Below are 17,649 nucleotides of genomic sequence, written 5' to 3' on the forward strand. Positions count from 1 at the left end.
TTGCAATTATTACTATAATGGATTATTTGTAAATAGAAAATAACAAAATATTTACTCTGAAGAGCTGCTTTACTAACAGCATCTGGCAATCCCCAGGAATCATTAACTTGTGATATTGAACATAACATGATGCATCTTTACCACAGGTGAGCCTGTCAATTTAGTACATATTCCAGTAAAATCCCCAATAAATTACTACATCAACTCAAAACCCAGCTATTTACAGGCCTGGCTTTGTTTCAGAGCTGGCATTTCACTGCTGCAGGACACTCTGAAAAGGTTTGTACCCCTTTTGTTAAAGTGTGTTCCAACAACTCTTTGTAAAGCCAGAGCTCTATGAAAACCCTTTTAAATGAAGTTTAGCACTTGGCTGTAAATAAGGGGTGAAAAGAACACACCTCTTGCTTGGTTTTTGTGGTGTATCCCTGGACAGACTCTCTTGCCACCAAACTTTCCAAGGCATCCTGCACAGTGCGGATCTTGTCGGACTGGATGTCCAGCTGCAGGGTGAAGAAAAGCTGCAGCGTGGCAGACTCCTTGGAGCTCTGCTGGTAAACAACAGATCTGTGGAGAAAAAAAGAAATCAAAATGTAATAAAGCATGATTTTAAACCAGACAGAACCTTCAAAGAAGAATGAGCTGCTTAAGTAACTCAATTTATGGTTAATTCAAGAACACATACAAATACAAAGGTTAAACATTGTTTTAACAACAGGAAACCCCCACTTCACCCCAATCTAAGTGGTTTTAACACCCACTAAGAGTATTCTGAATGGGATTGGAATGGAATTGTTTTATTTATGCAAAGTAATTGGATAAGCATCCAAAGTTTAAAGAAAAAGACTGAAAATTTTGATAAAGCATTTAAAAAAAAAATCACCTCCTGGCTCTGTTAGTTTAGTTTTCCAACAACTCTTCACAAGTGCGAAGTGCCAGTGCTTATCTGTGTTCTACTGTAAAAATCACAGCTGATTCCACATTCTCCAACAAATATACACAAATTTTTCAGGCACTTCACTAAGACAGATTTCACTGTGATTTTAAATTGTTTGCTTAAATCTTGCCATAGGAAATATGAATTATGCTCCACTGAGGACTGGCAGCTCCTTTTCTTCCCATCATTTTCTGTATCCAGGCTTTGTCCATGTATATTAATTATTGTGTTGTTATGCATTACAAAGCTCAAAACCAGAATTATAACTGACACAGCTCTGATCCATGTGGCCATGCTGGAATATTTCCAGGTCAGGAAGGAAATGTTAATGTTCAGATTAATTTTAACGTTCAGGATAATCAAAAGAGCCCCTTTTACTCAGGCAAAGCCCTGAAGCACCAACAGAAAGCCAGTGCAGCTTTATATTGGCACATATATATCCCTCAGAGGAAAGAGAATGCATGAAAAACAGCAGCACTTTTATTTACTAAAATATTATTAGAAATTGTATTGTAACACCTCTACAGAATATTTTCTTCACAAGATATGCAGAAATTGATTTGATAGCAAAACCTTTGCTGGGCTATGATTTCCCTGTAACAATGTACCTTATTATTAGGATAATTACAAATCTCAACTGGACATTGGAAAATGCATCATTTTCAATGAAAAATTACTCAGCCACTGCAAGAATTCTCAGGAAAACTTTGTACTTTCCCACTTAAGCCTCATGCTGCTATAAGAAAGATTTTACAGGCTGGGGTTTTTTAAGTAATTATGCCTAAATAGACATTTAATAGATTCAAGCCTCTCAAGGACAGCCTAAAAATTCCCAAGTCTGAAGTTTCTCCAGCCAAAAGATGCCAATTTGAATCATCTTCTCCTCACTGCTTTTCCCAGTTTCTGATGCTTTCATTTAGTGGAATTCTACTGGCAGTTTTATATTCAGTCCTTCCTATCTCCACCCCCAGAGGATGAAGCTTTCCAACATCCCATGGGATGCTGTCTCTGTGGTGAGTTGTGCCCTGGTGTGAAGGATAAATAAAGTGGATGTGGTGCCAGGAGATGTTGGATTGGATCCTGTGGTTCTGCTGCTCAGGGCAAGGTTTTGCCTTTTTCCACTCTTGCCTTTGCTTTATATCATTTTCTGTGCACTTCTACAGAAAACTGCATCATCTCAGTGTTTTTAATACAAAAAACTGATGGAATCAGGTAGAGATCTAAACAAATCTGACAAATTCTGATAAATATGCCTGGGCTGTTAACAGCACCTCGGGTACGTGAACTGTGGATGCAGGACTCCATCAATACCTACAAACATCTGTCTGCCAAATTCAATGGAAAATACAGTTTTATTTACCAGCTGTCTGGCTCAAAACCCAGTAGAATAAATAATTTCAGAGCATTTCCCAGGCAGAAGGCTCTAGCCCACATTATTCACACTTCTAGACTGAGTATCTGGCAACACAGAGAGTCAAACACCAGCAATTAAGTGTCTGTCTCCAATTTAAAAATAATTCAAGTCTAGCAGTTTTGTTTTGCAGTATGTTTTTAGCAAGTGTTTACTTTGCTTTCATTTTAAATTATACATCTCTCCAAACAAGTCAGGAGGCTTCCTTTCCAAAAAATATTCTTTCAGTATCTACTTTCTGCCTTTGTATGGTATCAGACCTGCGTGTAAGTAATAACCTGCATTCTTTTCATTCCAGTAACATCTTGTAGCAATTTACATTTTTCCAGACTTTTTTTGCCTTTAACATTTATTTACTATTAAACACAGCTTTTTTCTCTGGGAAGCATTAAGCGTCTGAATAACTTAAAGTCTACATTTTTTTATTTCACTGTTCCACTGTCAAGATTTAACTCTGTAAATCTCATTCTCTCTCAGTATCCTTATTTATAACATGAGATGCGACTCCTAAGAGCACACAAAAATTAGGCAGCTCTAAAATGCTTTGGAATTCTTAGACAGTATTCAAAGCATAAATATTTCAAACTCCTTTCCTATGTGCAATTCAGGGCTCAGAATATCAAAGCAGTCTGTTCACTTAAAGACATTTAAAAAGATTCGGCCACTACCAGTCAAGAACTTGTAGGAAAAAGTACTGTACCTTATGTGACCACCAAAAATATCAGTGATTGGAGTCTGGACAAAGTCAGCCTGGCGAGTGACTGAGGACTTGTTGCGAGGTCCCACCTGCTCCCACTCATCCTCACTGCCTTCCCCCTGCTCCTCCTGCTCCTCTTCCTTGGGAATACTCTGAGCCTCGGGGCCGTTGGACACCGACAGTTCTTCAAGTGACCAAGGAAAAAAGAAAAACACATTGAGGTTTTTGACAAATAAAACATCAAGACAGATAAAGGATTTGAAAAGCAAAAAACCCAATACAAATTATTTTCTGAGGATAAAATGTTTTCATAGATCATGGATTTGATAAATAAAAAGGAACATGCATATTCCAGGCTTGCTCCCAGCTGGACACATCCATGTATTAACAGAAGGCAGCTCCCTGATGACTGTATGTAAATAGCAAAGTTTGATATATTTTTAGTAGTAAATTTATGGGGTAGAAAATTAGAAAGTCAAGTGTTATTCTGGAAAGAGAATTATGCCATTATTAAATACAATTTCTTCTCTGCACAGGTATTTTACAGGGAACCCAACGCTTAGCAAATATTTTCCCAGCCAGTGCCAAAGTCAGGAGGTTATAAACTGCACACAGCTAAGGAACAAAATATGGAATGACTTTATATCCTAAAAAATTTACCCTACTAAAGAGAAACTGGATAACTAGTGATCTGAATTCCATACCTGGGTAAGACTCACAGTATTTTGTTTCAGGGGGCTCAAACTAAAGCCACTATAAAACAAAACAGAATTTTACTCTGCATACAAATTCTAGCAATTCTTTCAAAGTAAACTCTTCTCCACGTTAGTAAGAATTTTAAAATAATTTAGTATGTTGGTTTATATTAGATATAAATTAGCCATTGTTCTAGAAGTCTCCATTTTAAAAGAAAGACCTTAACAGCTGGTTTAAAGATTAGTGAAGAGGACACTGATATATTTTTGAACTTCCATGAAGACAGTCAAAAACCACTGACACTGCAGGTGTTATAAATGACAAACACATCTATGCTTAAGACAAGACTGGTCACCTCGAGTTAGCCCCCAAGAATGCTCAGCTGGGCTCAGTAAAAATGTGTAATATTGAGTTTTGTTGCTCAGGAGAACCAGGGATGTGACTTATTGTCATTCAGAGTATTGACAGAACTATGATGCCTTTCAAGAAACCCAGTAACTCTTCAGATCATTGGTGAATTGGGCAGAACGGACTCATTTTATCCAGATTTTAAGAAAACAGTATTTGCTAATGTCCAAGTTCTCTAAAACATGACATTCTATCCTTAGCTCGACCTCTACTCCAAGCATTGCTCTGCATCCCAGAATCACCACATAAAAACAGCATTTGAAATGAACTGTTATAAGAAAAAATCCACTAACTTTCATTATGTGGAGAGAGAAGTTTCTTGAGGGTCAGCATTTCTTCATGTAGTCCATTGAGGATAAATCCCAAGTATTCTTCAGCATCCTCTTGCCTGCCCTGAACAAATTTTTTTTTTCAATTAACTTTATGATATTTTCATGGTTTCCTTTTAACAGAAGGTTCACTGAACATGCAGCTTTCTCCTATTAATTTAGCAACTACTCAGTCAAATGTTACAATGTCAAATAAAGTTTAGATTTTGTTATAACAGCACCTCATTTTTAGCCACAGTTAAAACAAAACTGCCCTAAGCAGTAAATACACACATAAGCTCCACAATGGCTACAGGAATTCTGCATTCTTCCCTATACAAATTCCATTTAACTTGTGAGTTGGTACTTTTTTCCTCCATTTCTTTTACAATCACTACTAAAAGTTGCTGTCAAGCTAAGGCCAAATCAAAGGATGATTTGAATTATTATCTTTCCTTTAAATTGAAATTAAACGTGAACAAGGTATTTTAAAGTTTCTGGATCTTCAATCAGTCTTAGCTGAATTCCTCATAAAAATGAGCAACTGTTCATTTCTTAAATGTAAATTGATCGGTAACTCCATTATAAAAAAAGATGTTCCATTCCAACAGTAATTTTTCCATTATTCTGACCTATCAAACTGCCAAACCTGCCATTAACATTTTTCTATAATTCAGGTCCCAAGACAGTCGAGCTTCATTACAATGAACTATCAATGAGCTGATTTTAGTGGCATTTGAGCACGGAGCCTGAGGTTTGGCTTTGCAGAGTTTTAATGCCTGTGACTGCCCTGCACTGCAATTCCACAAGTCAAGGATTTGAAATCCCACCTTTTCTGACAGACTTGACTTTATAACCGTCAAGAGCCTGTAAATGTAGGTTGGTTCAAAGGCAGCTCCTGGTCGGATGTCTCTCACTATTTTATCACCTAAAGCTGCAAGGTCAAAGAGAACTAATGTAAGTAACACGACAGAAAACATTTTTTACATTTTACCTTAACATTCTCTTCATATCACTAGATTTGGAGTCCAGCACTTTTATCTGTAAACATTGTTTTAAAACATCTCACATCACCCTGCACGGACTCCCAGATGGTCAGATGAAATTAGCAAACACTCTGAAAATTAACAACAATATCCACAGCCATCATAAAGGAGCACTTCTAGTGCTATTTACATTTTTGCATTTCTTTTGTACTCAGAGAACATTTAAACCTTTTGTGTATTTGCAATTCTAACAGACCACTTGTGTTCACTGCAAAATGAAAAACCCCAAGGAACAGCCTGGCAGAATGTTCCACCTAATGGCAATACAAGGCCCCAGAACTATACTTGAAAACTACACAATAAAATGACCTACAAGTAAAATAAGTTGCATAAGCCAGGAAGATTTGTTTTACAGAAAGAAACCACAGAAATGTCTGAACTGTTCGGAAATCACTGGAACAACCAGCTCCTTGTAATATTTCCTTATCATGTTACATAAAGAACAGTTTCAGGAATGTGCTTGTTTCTACAAGCTTGCAATACAACAGACTCTGCTTAAAATTAAGATTAAACAACTGAAACCTCTAAGATAATTTATTTGCATAAAAAAATAGGCCATTCCTCACTCTATAATCATCACTGAGCCTAAATATGTATTTGCAGGAATCAGACACTTCTACAGTTTTCCCACTGGAATCAGAAGCCAGAAAAATACTCCTGGAGGCAATCTCCAATTGCTTAAGGGACCTGTTATGGCCCCATTTTGTTCCAAATCAAAGTGAGTGTTCAGGATTTAAGGAGCAGAATTGAGCAATCTGATAAACAAACAGCTGGAAGTATGCAAGGAAGTGGAGGAAAATACAGGGAGTATCAAATGATTTTCTTAGAAAGGGCATGTTCTTAGAAGACATCTTCACAATCAAGGGAACTTTCAACACAAACTGTTCTTTTGGCACTTGTACATTTGGTCTGCCAAACAGAAGAAAAAAAAAAATCTAAGGTGCAATACCTCCCCCAATGCAGATCTTTACCCCAAAGGCTTCTCCCATCATTTTATGCTTTGTGCTCCTGCCCCCACTCACCTTGCTTTGCTTTAGGAGGTACAGGCATATTAGTGAACTCATTCATTAAACGAACACTGAAACAGAAGGGAAGCAACAACTGGACGTGAGCAGCAATTTAAGACTTAGAAGGACAAATAATAAAATTAGCTCGTTGTCATTCTGACTGCCAAAAGACAATAAAATCAAAGTGTATCACCATGAAATCTGGGTGAAGTTCAGACATAAAAATCAACCTGATCATTGCAGTGAAACCCAGGTCTTGGGTTTGGTCTTTGGGCTGGTCCTTGCACCTCTCACACTTCCTTTTTGCACATTAAACACTACATAACACTGGCACTCCCAAGGCAACAGGAATTATCTTCCTTGACAAGCCACGCAGTTGTAAATCACCAAGTTCATTACAAAAGTGTCACCCAAAAACACACACGAAAAACTTCTGGATACATATGAACTTCTAACAACAGTCACTGTTAGGTATTTCTGAGTTGAGTTTAGTCAGATCCCAGACTTTCATTCCTTTTTCCCAAGCTACTTACAAACTGTCTAGCATTGGTGTGGAGGTGCACGGCCTCTGCGATTTGGAATACATTGGAATGGACTTCATTAAATGATACATTGGAGGGCAAGCAACCAAGGCTTGCAGGGTCTATGCAGTGGCATTAAGGAAATATGCACAAAATGGCACCTGTGTATTAACCAAATACTCAATTATATGCAAAATGATATGCAAAACAGAGCTGTATTTATATTACGTAGATCAATCCAAGAATTAAACTGGAAAAGAGGATGAAGCTTTATCACAACATTAAGCAGCAATGTACAGAAGTTATACTAAAAAAAGCCAGCATCTTGTAACATGCAGTGATTTCACCAACATTTTAATCATGGCAAAAACTTTAATTAATGGGTAAGGAAACATTTCATCCAGGAGCAGGAGAGGAAAAGAACCTTCATAGGAAAAACTTTATAAAATTAACCATTTGAAAATTGGCAGGAGAGAACCTGGAACACATTTTCTGAGAAGAATGGAAGAAATCAGCTGAAACTTAAAGGTGCTGAGTCACCCCTGCAACCAAAGCAAAACCCACTGAGATGTGAGACATTCTGCACTGCAAAGAGTGGGGAGCAACCTTGAAAACTCCAGAGTGTGCTGGAAGAGTAATACTCTAAAAACATCACAATCTGTGCTAGTTGGTGAGAACAGTGAACAGAGGAAATGCATTTAAAAAATGGAGGGAAAGGGAAATGACAAAAAGAGGCATTGATCTCAGTAGCTGAAGAGTGACATTAATTTGATTCCTACAGTGTCCAAAAACTGAGTAATAAATTCCCATGTAAAACTTCAAGATTGAAAAAATGGGAGCTAAGATGTAGTGTATGTAACCAAATGAGTGCAGAACTGGTTATATAAGATAAAAGCTTTAGTTTAAAGCACAGTTGTTGGTCTGGAAATGGTTTATTAGGGTCTGCCATGATCAGTCTTGAAATTGGCATACAATATTTTTCACTAGCAGTACCAGCACTAGAAGTATCCCAAGTGTCACTTGCACTAGCCTTGCTGACATGGGAGATAATTTTAAAATTATTATTAATTTTTTATTTTTTATTAAAATATTGATTTTTAAATTATTTAAATTATTTTTAATATCATAATATAGCACTGAGGGAGGGTGCTTTCTGCTTCCCAGGGTAAAAGTTATTTTTGCAGGGGAATACAACTCATTAAGAGCAAGCTCATCTTCCATATGTAAGGTTGTAGAAGGATTAATTTAACTGGTGCTTTACACAGGTGATACGACAGTGACGACCTGCTCATCACAAACCCAAATGATCCACTTACACTGCAAAACAAAGCCCAAGAGTAAAAACAGTTCAAGTACAAAAGAGAAATAACCACTTAAATGGATGCACAGAATCATGGGGAAACACTGCTAGGAATTAATTACAAGGCTTTCAGTCAGGAGAAGCTACAGTTCTGAAATATTCTGACACAGGTAACAAACTGCAAACAGGATTGCAGGGGAACCCTGCATACCAAGTTCAACGATCCAAAATCCCCCTGGATTTCTGGCTGCTACACTTCAACATTTTAACCACAGGAGCGGGATCTGGGAAAACAAACACTTTTATAAAATACTTACCAGAACAATCCAGAAAAACTCTGACAGATATAATATACAAATATTAACTTAAGAGCATTAATTTTTTTCCCAGGGAAGGATACAGCATTGATGTAGCACCAGTTTCCTTTGTTGATCAGCCCTCGGGGTTGCAAAGACACTGGTTTATGTATTAGTCTTACATTTTCCAGTATTTCTGCAGAATGAGAAACAGTAAATTGAGCATCAACAAAACTCACGTGGCCATCAAGCAAATATCCGCTGCAGCATTACACAGTAATTCAAATCAATGAACAAGATTCCCAGAAACTTCAGCAAATGATTTTCACTCCATTTAACCACTGCTCACATTCCAAATCAGACGTTCTTTCTTCCACTGAAGACATCCTGGGATTCGGATCAGGAGATGCTGGTACAAAACTGATCACTGTCATTCCAAAACAAGACCTATTGATTTGGATGTTTGTTTACCTAAATCCAGATATTTTATTTATATTGCTACATAGGTACATACATAAGATATAAAATGCCATTAGCTGGAATCACTTGACACCAGTTTTATGAAGCTTTTCCCACACGTTTCTGCTTTGAAGAGATGAAGCCAATGCAGTGGTCTCAGTTTAGAAGTTTCACCATCCACTATCTTACAATAAAATCATCTCAGTGCAAACACACAGACAGATGTGCTCTGTTCTTCAGAACAGGCTGTTTTATTTAAGACTTCCAAAATCTACGAGATAACAGCCTTATATAACAGAATTCCTACTCTCTCCTGATTTCAAAAACGTTCAGCAAAGGCCCAAGTTTAAAACTTAGAAACCACTGCACATTAGTCTGTCCCAGTTATGAAACCAAGAGCAACACAGGCAGCTTTTCCAGGAATCCTGACCTGTTATTTAGGTACCTAAATAAGAACTGTTTGAAGAAAATATTGGAGCTCATACACTTTAAACTTGCAAAATAAGGACAAGATGTATACAAGACAAAATACAAACTGCAAGTAAATATAGCAATTGTATACTGAGGGGGTTATTTATTTTTGTAATAAATGAGAGGGGCTCTAAAGCCCTTATATGGTATAAGCTGGAAGAGTTTGAGCTCTTCATTAAAGGACTAAACAGATAAAATGACATGACATAGGTATAAAAACAGAGGTACAAAGCTGTAACTAAGCAGAGGAAGTGGCAGAACTGCAAACAAAATCCACGTCCTTCTACTTCCAAGATATCTCCCTATCTATAAGATCATATTTCCTACAGGTAACGCCAGTTCTAACCAAATAGAAGTGACAAAAAACCAGAGAATTTTAAATTCAGTTGTCTATTACATCAAGAACATGCCACCTGAAAGAGCAGACTGCAAAGAAATGTAAAATGGAAGATGTAGTACAGATGCAGAAGAAGATTCTTTTCTATGAGGGCTAAAATACGTTATTAGATTACTGCTAAGTACTTCAGAATGTATTGTTAGAGCAGCCACATGTGAACTGTGTTCACATATACAATATTAACTCATCACTGTTGAAAATAAGGATAAAAGTAATGGGAAAGTTTCTATTTTTTGTGTCTATCAATAACTTTTTACATTAACTCTTTTCTTCTCTATTTTTGCATCATGCTAAATAAAGATATTATTAGGACCTTTAGCATCCTCTTGTGGTCACAAAGCTGCTTTGTGGACAGGCTCCAGTGCAATTCCTGGGAGTTTTGCTTCTTTTAACAAAGGCTTGGGTTTGTGTACAGCAATTACATTCAGTAGCACATTTCCAATCTACATCAAACATTTACACAGTAACAAGAAGAACTTTTACAAGAGTATCAGAAGAAAAATACACTTACAACCGTGAGAAAATCTTAAAATTTCAAAACCTGTTGGAAGCTCTTGTCATTACCCAGAAAATTCATTTCTTTTGGAGGGTGCTGACTTGTGAAATGAGCCAGTATTTAGATATTTCTGTTGGTAAACAGAAAGCATTTTGCTAAAGTTCATTCACTGGGTTTTGTTATTACAAATATCTCTCAATTTTTTTTTAAAAAAAGGTGATTTCCTAATCAAAGCAAGTCCAAAGTTTAATGAGAGAAGCTCTGTGGATACGGTGTCCATGCTGAAGAGATAAGGGTGGTTACAAGTTAGGAACTGAACACTTGGCTTAAGGCCCTGATTTAAAGAATATTGTGTCTGTCACTCAGATCTTTCCTCAAATCTGGACAGTGACTAAAAAATCCCAGGACAACACTGCTGGATGACTCTAAACAAAAACATTTCTGTAAGCATGCAGTTTGAATGTGCAAGAGGCTGCATTTCTGAGGTTTATAAAACCCCCCAGACCCTGGATGTCTCCACAGCTCCTTGCTCTAAGCATTTACCCACCTTTACAATGAGAAAAAAATCTTCTACTATGTAACACTGAAACACCTTTCTTACAGTCTGAACTTTTTTTTTTTAATCACTAGTCTTGGCAGAACTGTGAGTCGCCATCTTCTTTATGAATTTGTTTTGTGCATTTGGATTTACATCCATAGTCACTCCAACAATATCATCTGACACAAATTAAATCCAAATTTTCCATATTTGCCCACATGGTGTTTAAATCTTACTTCCATTTTTGCTGCTGCACGGTGAAATTTTCCTTCAGAAGGAATGCCCAAAGACTGCCATTGCATCAAGTCCTTAACAGCAGAATTAGGCTATTTTCCATGTTTTCCATGTAAATTGTTATTAACACACACTGGGAAAAAAAACAACAAACTTTGTCTTCTTCAGCAGTACTAAAGACACCCATCAACTCCCTAAAACTTCCAGATCCTTTTCTCTAATACTTCTACAATTAGTTTGTCACATTGTACTTGCATTTGGTTTCTGTTCTGCTGTATCCTTCCATACTTGCATTTACTGGATTCCCTTCCTTCTAATTTAAAATCATTCCGGATTTAGTCAGATCTTAAATGTTTCTGTTCTTCGATTCATCTGAAATCCTGCCTGCTGTAAACAGATTTTATGGGCACTGTTACCTCCATCATCCACAGTGAAAACACTGCAAGAGAACAGGATTCAGAAAATGGTTTTAGATTCTTTCACTGCAATTTTTCCTAAGATTACCAAGAACAGTTAAAAGACTACTCAGAGAATTGACAGTTTTCCAAACACTTATTTCCTTAGCTTATTTACAGCATTACATAAGGCATTATTAATTATCAGGTTATAATTGTAGGGGACCAACTGTGAAATGTGGCAAGTAAAGCCTTGAAGAGTCTTATTTTTTACCAATACCATTTATAACCTTACTATCCCTTAGATATTCATTATTAAATGTTTGTTCTAGCATCTAAATTAGGCTGTGGTGCATAATTACCACAGTTGTCCCTTTCTAAACACACAAGTGCAGCACCTGCACAGCCGATACATCTCGGACACTTGTTAAAATTAAGTCTTCAGTATTTCTCATCAAGATTAACATGAAATCTGTCTGTTCTATTTATTTTCTAGTCCTGGTCACCTCCTCATCTTGTGTAGATTCTGTCTAAATTTGAGGCCAAAGAAACCACAGATCTCTGCAGGCTGAATCAAGCAGCATTACATTAGCTTCAAGGTGGCTGTGAATCGTTACCTTCTCTTGTAATAACAGCTGAAATTTGTCCCTGGAAAAGCAACTTCCCCTCTTGTGTGCTGAGCACCTGTCCTAAATAAAAGCTGTACAGAAGGACCTCAGCACTCCAACACTGGGTTGTTTGTTAATTTGATTTATTAATTTTGCCTGTTAACTCAAGATACTTCAGGTGTAGAGTTTACCTGTGTCCGGCACCCAATAGCACTTGGGGTCAAAAATTCATTCCCACTGGCATGAGTTGAAGCTGCTGAATTCCCAGCAAGTCCAAGAGGACAATCTCAACTCAGGCACAGGGAAAACAAGGCACCCACCAGCAGCTCTCTCTGACAAACACACAGACCTCTATGTACCCTGACACAGTGATGCTCACCGAGGCAGGAGATTTGGAATTAAATATGTACAGAACAGAGCAAATGATCTGTCTGGAAATCACGAACTGGAACTCCTGTAACACATTTTTGAGTGTGGGTGTATGAACAAAGCACTCAGGTACCTGCTTTCCAAACAGGACAGAGAACGCTCAAGTACATACAAAGAAAATAAAAACACCTTTTTGCACCCAGCAAAGAACTGATTACATGGCATTCAGATCTTCAAGTGAACATTTTACACTGAAAGCAGCAGCATCTGAGTTACAGGAATTGCAGCATTAGATCCTACCTAAAGCAGCTACAATGAGCAGATGAGTTCCTTTTATCTATACTCAGATTATTCCTCTGCCCAAACAGCAAGCTAATAGTGAAGGTGCAGAAGTAAAAGTTACATTTGTGTTTTACTGCATTGAAGACAAAATAAAAAGCTCTGCTCCCACCTGGTGGCAAAAAGTAGTACAGAAACAGTGAAAGTCTAGAAAGTTAACTTAGAGCTGGAACAACCTGGACAAGATAATAAACCTTTTCCATTTATAATGGCAAACAATCCTAGCTTTATGACTGTCACAAAATAGTTTTAAATTAAAAATCATTACCAAATGATAGATTGAGATTTTAAGACAACATTCTCCATATGGGTTCATACAGACTGTAATCACCTGCTTTTATATATATATATATATATATATATATATATATATATATATATATATAAAAATACAGTGTTTGTGACACCTAAGTGGAAAACACTCTGAAATATAAATTATTCTGACAGCTTTTCTCTCAACAGACAATTCTGAGTAATGAAACCATTGCTGAGCAAGGAGGGAAGGAGAGGCAGCACACACTTCTGGGCACTCAACATCATCTCCAGGTCTCTGTTAAGAGTGGAAATCTGACTTGAAGCTGTCACATTGAAAACAGCACTGTACTTGTAAATTAGCTTGTAGCATCAACAGCAGGATTCTGTACAAGCCTTCTCACACATGGACCACTTCACAGATTTAAAATAATTACTTTGGTTCAAACACTCATGAGCCAGTGACACAAAATGCACCCAACTGGGAGAACTTAACAGTTTCTGGCTGAATCTGTACAAACAACCTCCTGCACTTTCTAGCATTTCCCATTAGGAAAAATATGACAGGACCAGGAATCAAAGCCTTTGCATAATTCATTCCCTGTCCTGATGTCCCCTCTGGACAGCCCCTTAGGGTAATTCTTCAACTGGCAATAGCTAGCACTGGTTATGGATAAAGCAATACTGTTTGTAATGGTTAAAGAAAATGCTAAAATTGGAAGGACAGACTGCTCAAACAGCATCTTAGTAAATATGGTTATTTCCTGAATAGAAATTTCTGAAGCAAGACCCATGCAGACATTACGCTTCAGCTGCTGTTTAGTGCCCAGGAATTTCAGCTACTTTGGTATAAAAATAGTAACACTCTTCCTGTAATGGAATACACTGCAAAATTGCAAATACTGGATAATATAACACACCATTTTCAGAACAAACCTTTCTAACATATTTTCCTTTTTATAACAGGACAGAGCTGAACACAACCAGCCTATTTCAAACCACAGATCACTTGCACAGACTGTCTGACAAGTTGTTTGACAAGCAGCAGTAGTTTCACCGTATCTGGGATAATGACATGGCAATGCCTGGTTGGAATGTTTACTCAGGGGGATACAAATTGGCTTATTCAAATGACATCCTTCATGCAGTGTTTGAACAGTCGGCTCATTTACCAGAGGAATGTTCTCTATCAATATTGCACACTCCTGTTTACAAGCAGAGTTAATACCCTTCCAGTGTAACATCCACTCGTGTGTATTAACTATACCTGCAATCTTTATGGCTACAGGATCCTCTGAAACTGGAACAGGTCCCTCTTTGACTTCAACCTGTTTTTCAGGGACCAGAGGAGATGTGGCAGGAGGGGTATACTTAGTCTCAACATAGACCACAGATGTGGAAGCAGAGGGCTTGGAATTGTGAAAAAGACTAGCCCACGATTTTGCAGGCTGATTAACAGGGACTGATCCTGCAAGCGGGACCGTTGCCTCAGTAGTAGGTGAAGCTTCCTCAGGCTTAGCTTGGTCTGAGTCAGTGCTTTCCACAGTGTGCAATTCTACCCCATTGGCAGCTGTGTCCTCACCAGAGGATTCAAGTGTTTGTCCATTAGTAACGCCAAGAGTTTCAGTAGTATCAGTACCAGCATAAGACTGTACAACAGCTGTCCTTAGGGGGCTATCTCTGATGGCCTCTGAGGGGAGGCAAAACTGTTCAGAATTAGGAAGGCGGCATACCTCGGGCTGCCCGGCAGTCCTGCCGGGGGCTGCGGCGCCGGGGCCGGGCTCGGCACACGCAGCTCCGGCCAGGAAGTCCACAGAGCTGGCGGGGCTGCTGCAAGTCCTCGGCGTGGCCAGGGAGGGGAGGTCTCCTGCCAGCTCCGTGTCCTCCGCACTCAGGCTGTTGAGTCCGGCGGCCGTGGCGTGGCCGTTCACCAGCGCCTCCGGGGCAGCCATGCCGTCAGGGACATCTTCCAAGTAACTGTAGTATCCAGGGGGTCTTTTTTTCTTCTTTTTCCGCTCCCTCTGCCCAAGGCCTCCAGCCAAGCTGTCGTTTTCAGCGTTGGAGCCGCTCTCCAGAGCCAGGGTGGGGTCACTGAACTGGCAGTCAATGGAGTTGTAGTTTGTGTCGCTGAGAGCATCATCCGGAGTTTTCTGAGCAGGTGCACAGCTGAGAATGAATTCTGGAGCCTGAGGATTCAGAGTACTTGAAATACTGTAGTCGGTGTTATTTAGGACAGATGATTGAGTCTCAATAACTTCATTAACACCAAATTCAATTCTCTGGTACTCTTCCCCTGGACAAGAGAAAGCAAATCTGTTAAGAGAATCACACTGAGTCAAAAAGCTACAAAAACAAGGAAAAAAAACTCCCTATTTTCCTGTAACTCCAAAAACAAACTACATTTCCCCAAACAAAAGTAATTCTCATTCTCAATCATGAAGGCTTTCATAAGATCATCTTCTTAAAGATTCTGGTTTTCTTAACCAGAGTTATGTAATTTCCAAATCACTGCAACAGCTCCTGCACATAACCCCTATTAAAGTCACCTCTTAAGGAAAACTATTGAAGTCCAATGACTATAGGAATAATCTGCAATAAATTAATTACTGGATAATTGCCTATAAAATATGGTGTAATACTTAACTCCACGCTTTTTCTCAAGCCAGTCTGTTCAACTGACAATTACAAAATCTAAGCCTTTGCCTTTTTAACTTTTCCCCATCTGAGGTTTGGTTCTTGAGGGGCTGGGTTTGGTTTTCCTGGTGTGATTTATCACAATCAAAGATTTATCACAATCCTTAATAACAGAAAAATATTTTCATTAATTGCCTGGAACACTGCAATTAAAGCTTTTGTGGAACACTGCAATTAAAGCTTTTGAACCTCTAGGCTCATTGATAACTTCTTTAATTTTATCACAACTGGATTTGTTACTATGTAAGAGTAATGATATATACAAGTCCAGGATTTTATGACATGAAATACAACAGATACTCCTCAACATAAAATCAACATTCAACTTGTATATAGGAGTTGTATCTAAAAATTATGAACAGGTTTTTTTGTTTTATTGATTTATTTATTTGCCTTGGAACTAAAGAAACACTAAGAAATATTCTCATGGCACGCTGCAGTATCACAAAATATTTTCAATCACCAAGTTCTGCAATTTCACCGAATTTATTGTTATAATGTATGTGTGCTAACTGGTAACACTGAATACTTCAGCTACAACTATTTCTGTAACTATCAATTAAAGATACAAAATTAATGAAACAGTTTCAGGAATTTTGAAGGTGAGCTGACATTTTAAAGCTCTGTAGGTCTTTATGGTATCTATGTTACTGTTTCAAAGACATTACATTTTAGTATTTTGTGTTTCCTCAACGATGGGGGCTGAAACACGCATTGCCAATTTTTAAGACTTGCTGAAGAACCAAACAACATTAGATATTAATTCCAAAGGAATGTAAGTGGATACACCACTAAACTTTTAAGACTTTGTGCAACTTACATTATGCATGACATGTCGACAAATGAATATTTTCAAGTACACCACAGACTCACTAAAATGAGGTGGATTTTTTTTTAAACACAACAAAAAGCAACCAACAGTTCCCAGAAAAGAAGTTATTCATTCACACACCTAAGGAAATAATCCTATGGGAAAACAATCTAGTGGAGGATATTTTGATATACGACTGTCAATGGAAGAGTTTTGCAACTCTCTGGATACTTTCTAGAAAAGTCTGCTAACAAATATTTTAGCTTTAAAAAATGTGACAGGAACAAGAATCTGTATTTTTTAATATCAAATGAAGAGTAACAAACATTCAACATGTGTTGAGGTCTGACTTATCCATGCGATACCAACATATTATGATTTAAGAACAAATTATAAAGATGTTAATTGCTTTTCTGCTTTGATCTATTAACCTGACTAAACGAGAAGCAAACACGTCACATACCAACTTCAATCTTGTTGCCAGTCAGACTAAAGGAGACTTTTTGAAAACAAAAAAGGGTAAAAATTCCACACACATCTGGATTCTCTAAATCATCTTAAGAGAGTGAATTTCAAATGTCTGATTTTTTTCCCTCTCCCTGTGAGAAAGCATGTTTAACACCCTCTCTGTCATTCACCAACCACATCTGCAATCACTGACAAGCCATCACCACCCAGAAGAGAGGGCTGAAGTTTCTTTTTTAAAAAATCAGCAGCCTGGAGCCAGGGAGGGGGGAAGCTGTGCCTGATCTGCACTGAAGAGGGAAGGGCTGGGAGAGCTCAGGCAGCACCTCCTGTTCCAGGGGCTGTCAATGCCACAGAGCCTGAGCTGGCTGTGCACACAGAGCTCCAAACCAGCCACAGCTCTCTCTGCTTGCAAATGCAAAGTTTTGGGGGATTTAAGGGATATAAAACCACAACAAAACCACTCCTCATTAGTTCATCTGTTTATGGAGTGACTC

At 38.1% G+C, this 17,649-nt stretch overlaps 1 protein-coding gene across 1 annotated transcript in view; it reads right to left on the bottom strand.

Moving 5' to 3' along the window:
- The window catches only part of USP10 (ubiquitin specific peptidase 10), a 47,427-nt gene that overhangs the window by 4,629 nt on the left and 25,149 nt on the right, over positions 1–17,649 (bottom strand). Inside the window, exons 4-11 of the mRNA XM_069026418.1 lie at positions 14,450–15,475; positions 8,729–8,820; positions 7,041–7,150; positions 6,523–6,578; positions 5,285–5,388; positions 4,440–4,539; positions 3,046–3,226; positions 399–564 (exon numbers count right to left, since the gene is read on the bottom strand). Coding sequence (XP_068882519.1) covers positions 399–564; positions 3,046–3,226; positions 4,440–4,539; positions 5,285–5,388; positions 6,523–6,578; positions 7,041–7,150; positions 8,729–8,820; positions 14,450–15,475 — 1,835 coding nt within the window. The remainder of the gene's footprint in view (positions 1–398; positions 565–3,045; positions 3,227–4,439; positions 4,540–5,284; positions 5,389–6,522; positions 6,579–7,040; positions 7,151–8,728; positions 8,821–14,449; positions 15,476–17,649) is intronic.

This window comes from Aphelocoma coerulescens, chromosome 11 (genome assembly GCF_041296385.1).
Source record: "Aphelocoma coerulescens isolate FSJ_1873_10779 chromosome 11, UR_Acoe_1.0, whole genome shotgun sequence".
Taxonomy (NCBI): Eukaryota; Metazoa; Chordata; class Aves; order Passeriformes; family Corvidae; genus Aphelocoma; species Aphelocoma coerulescens.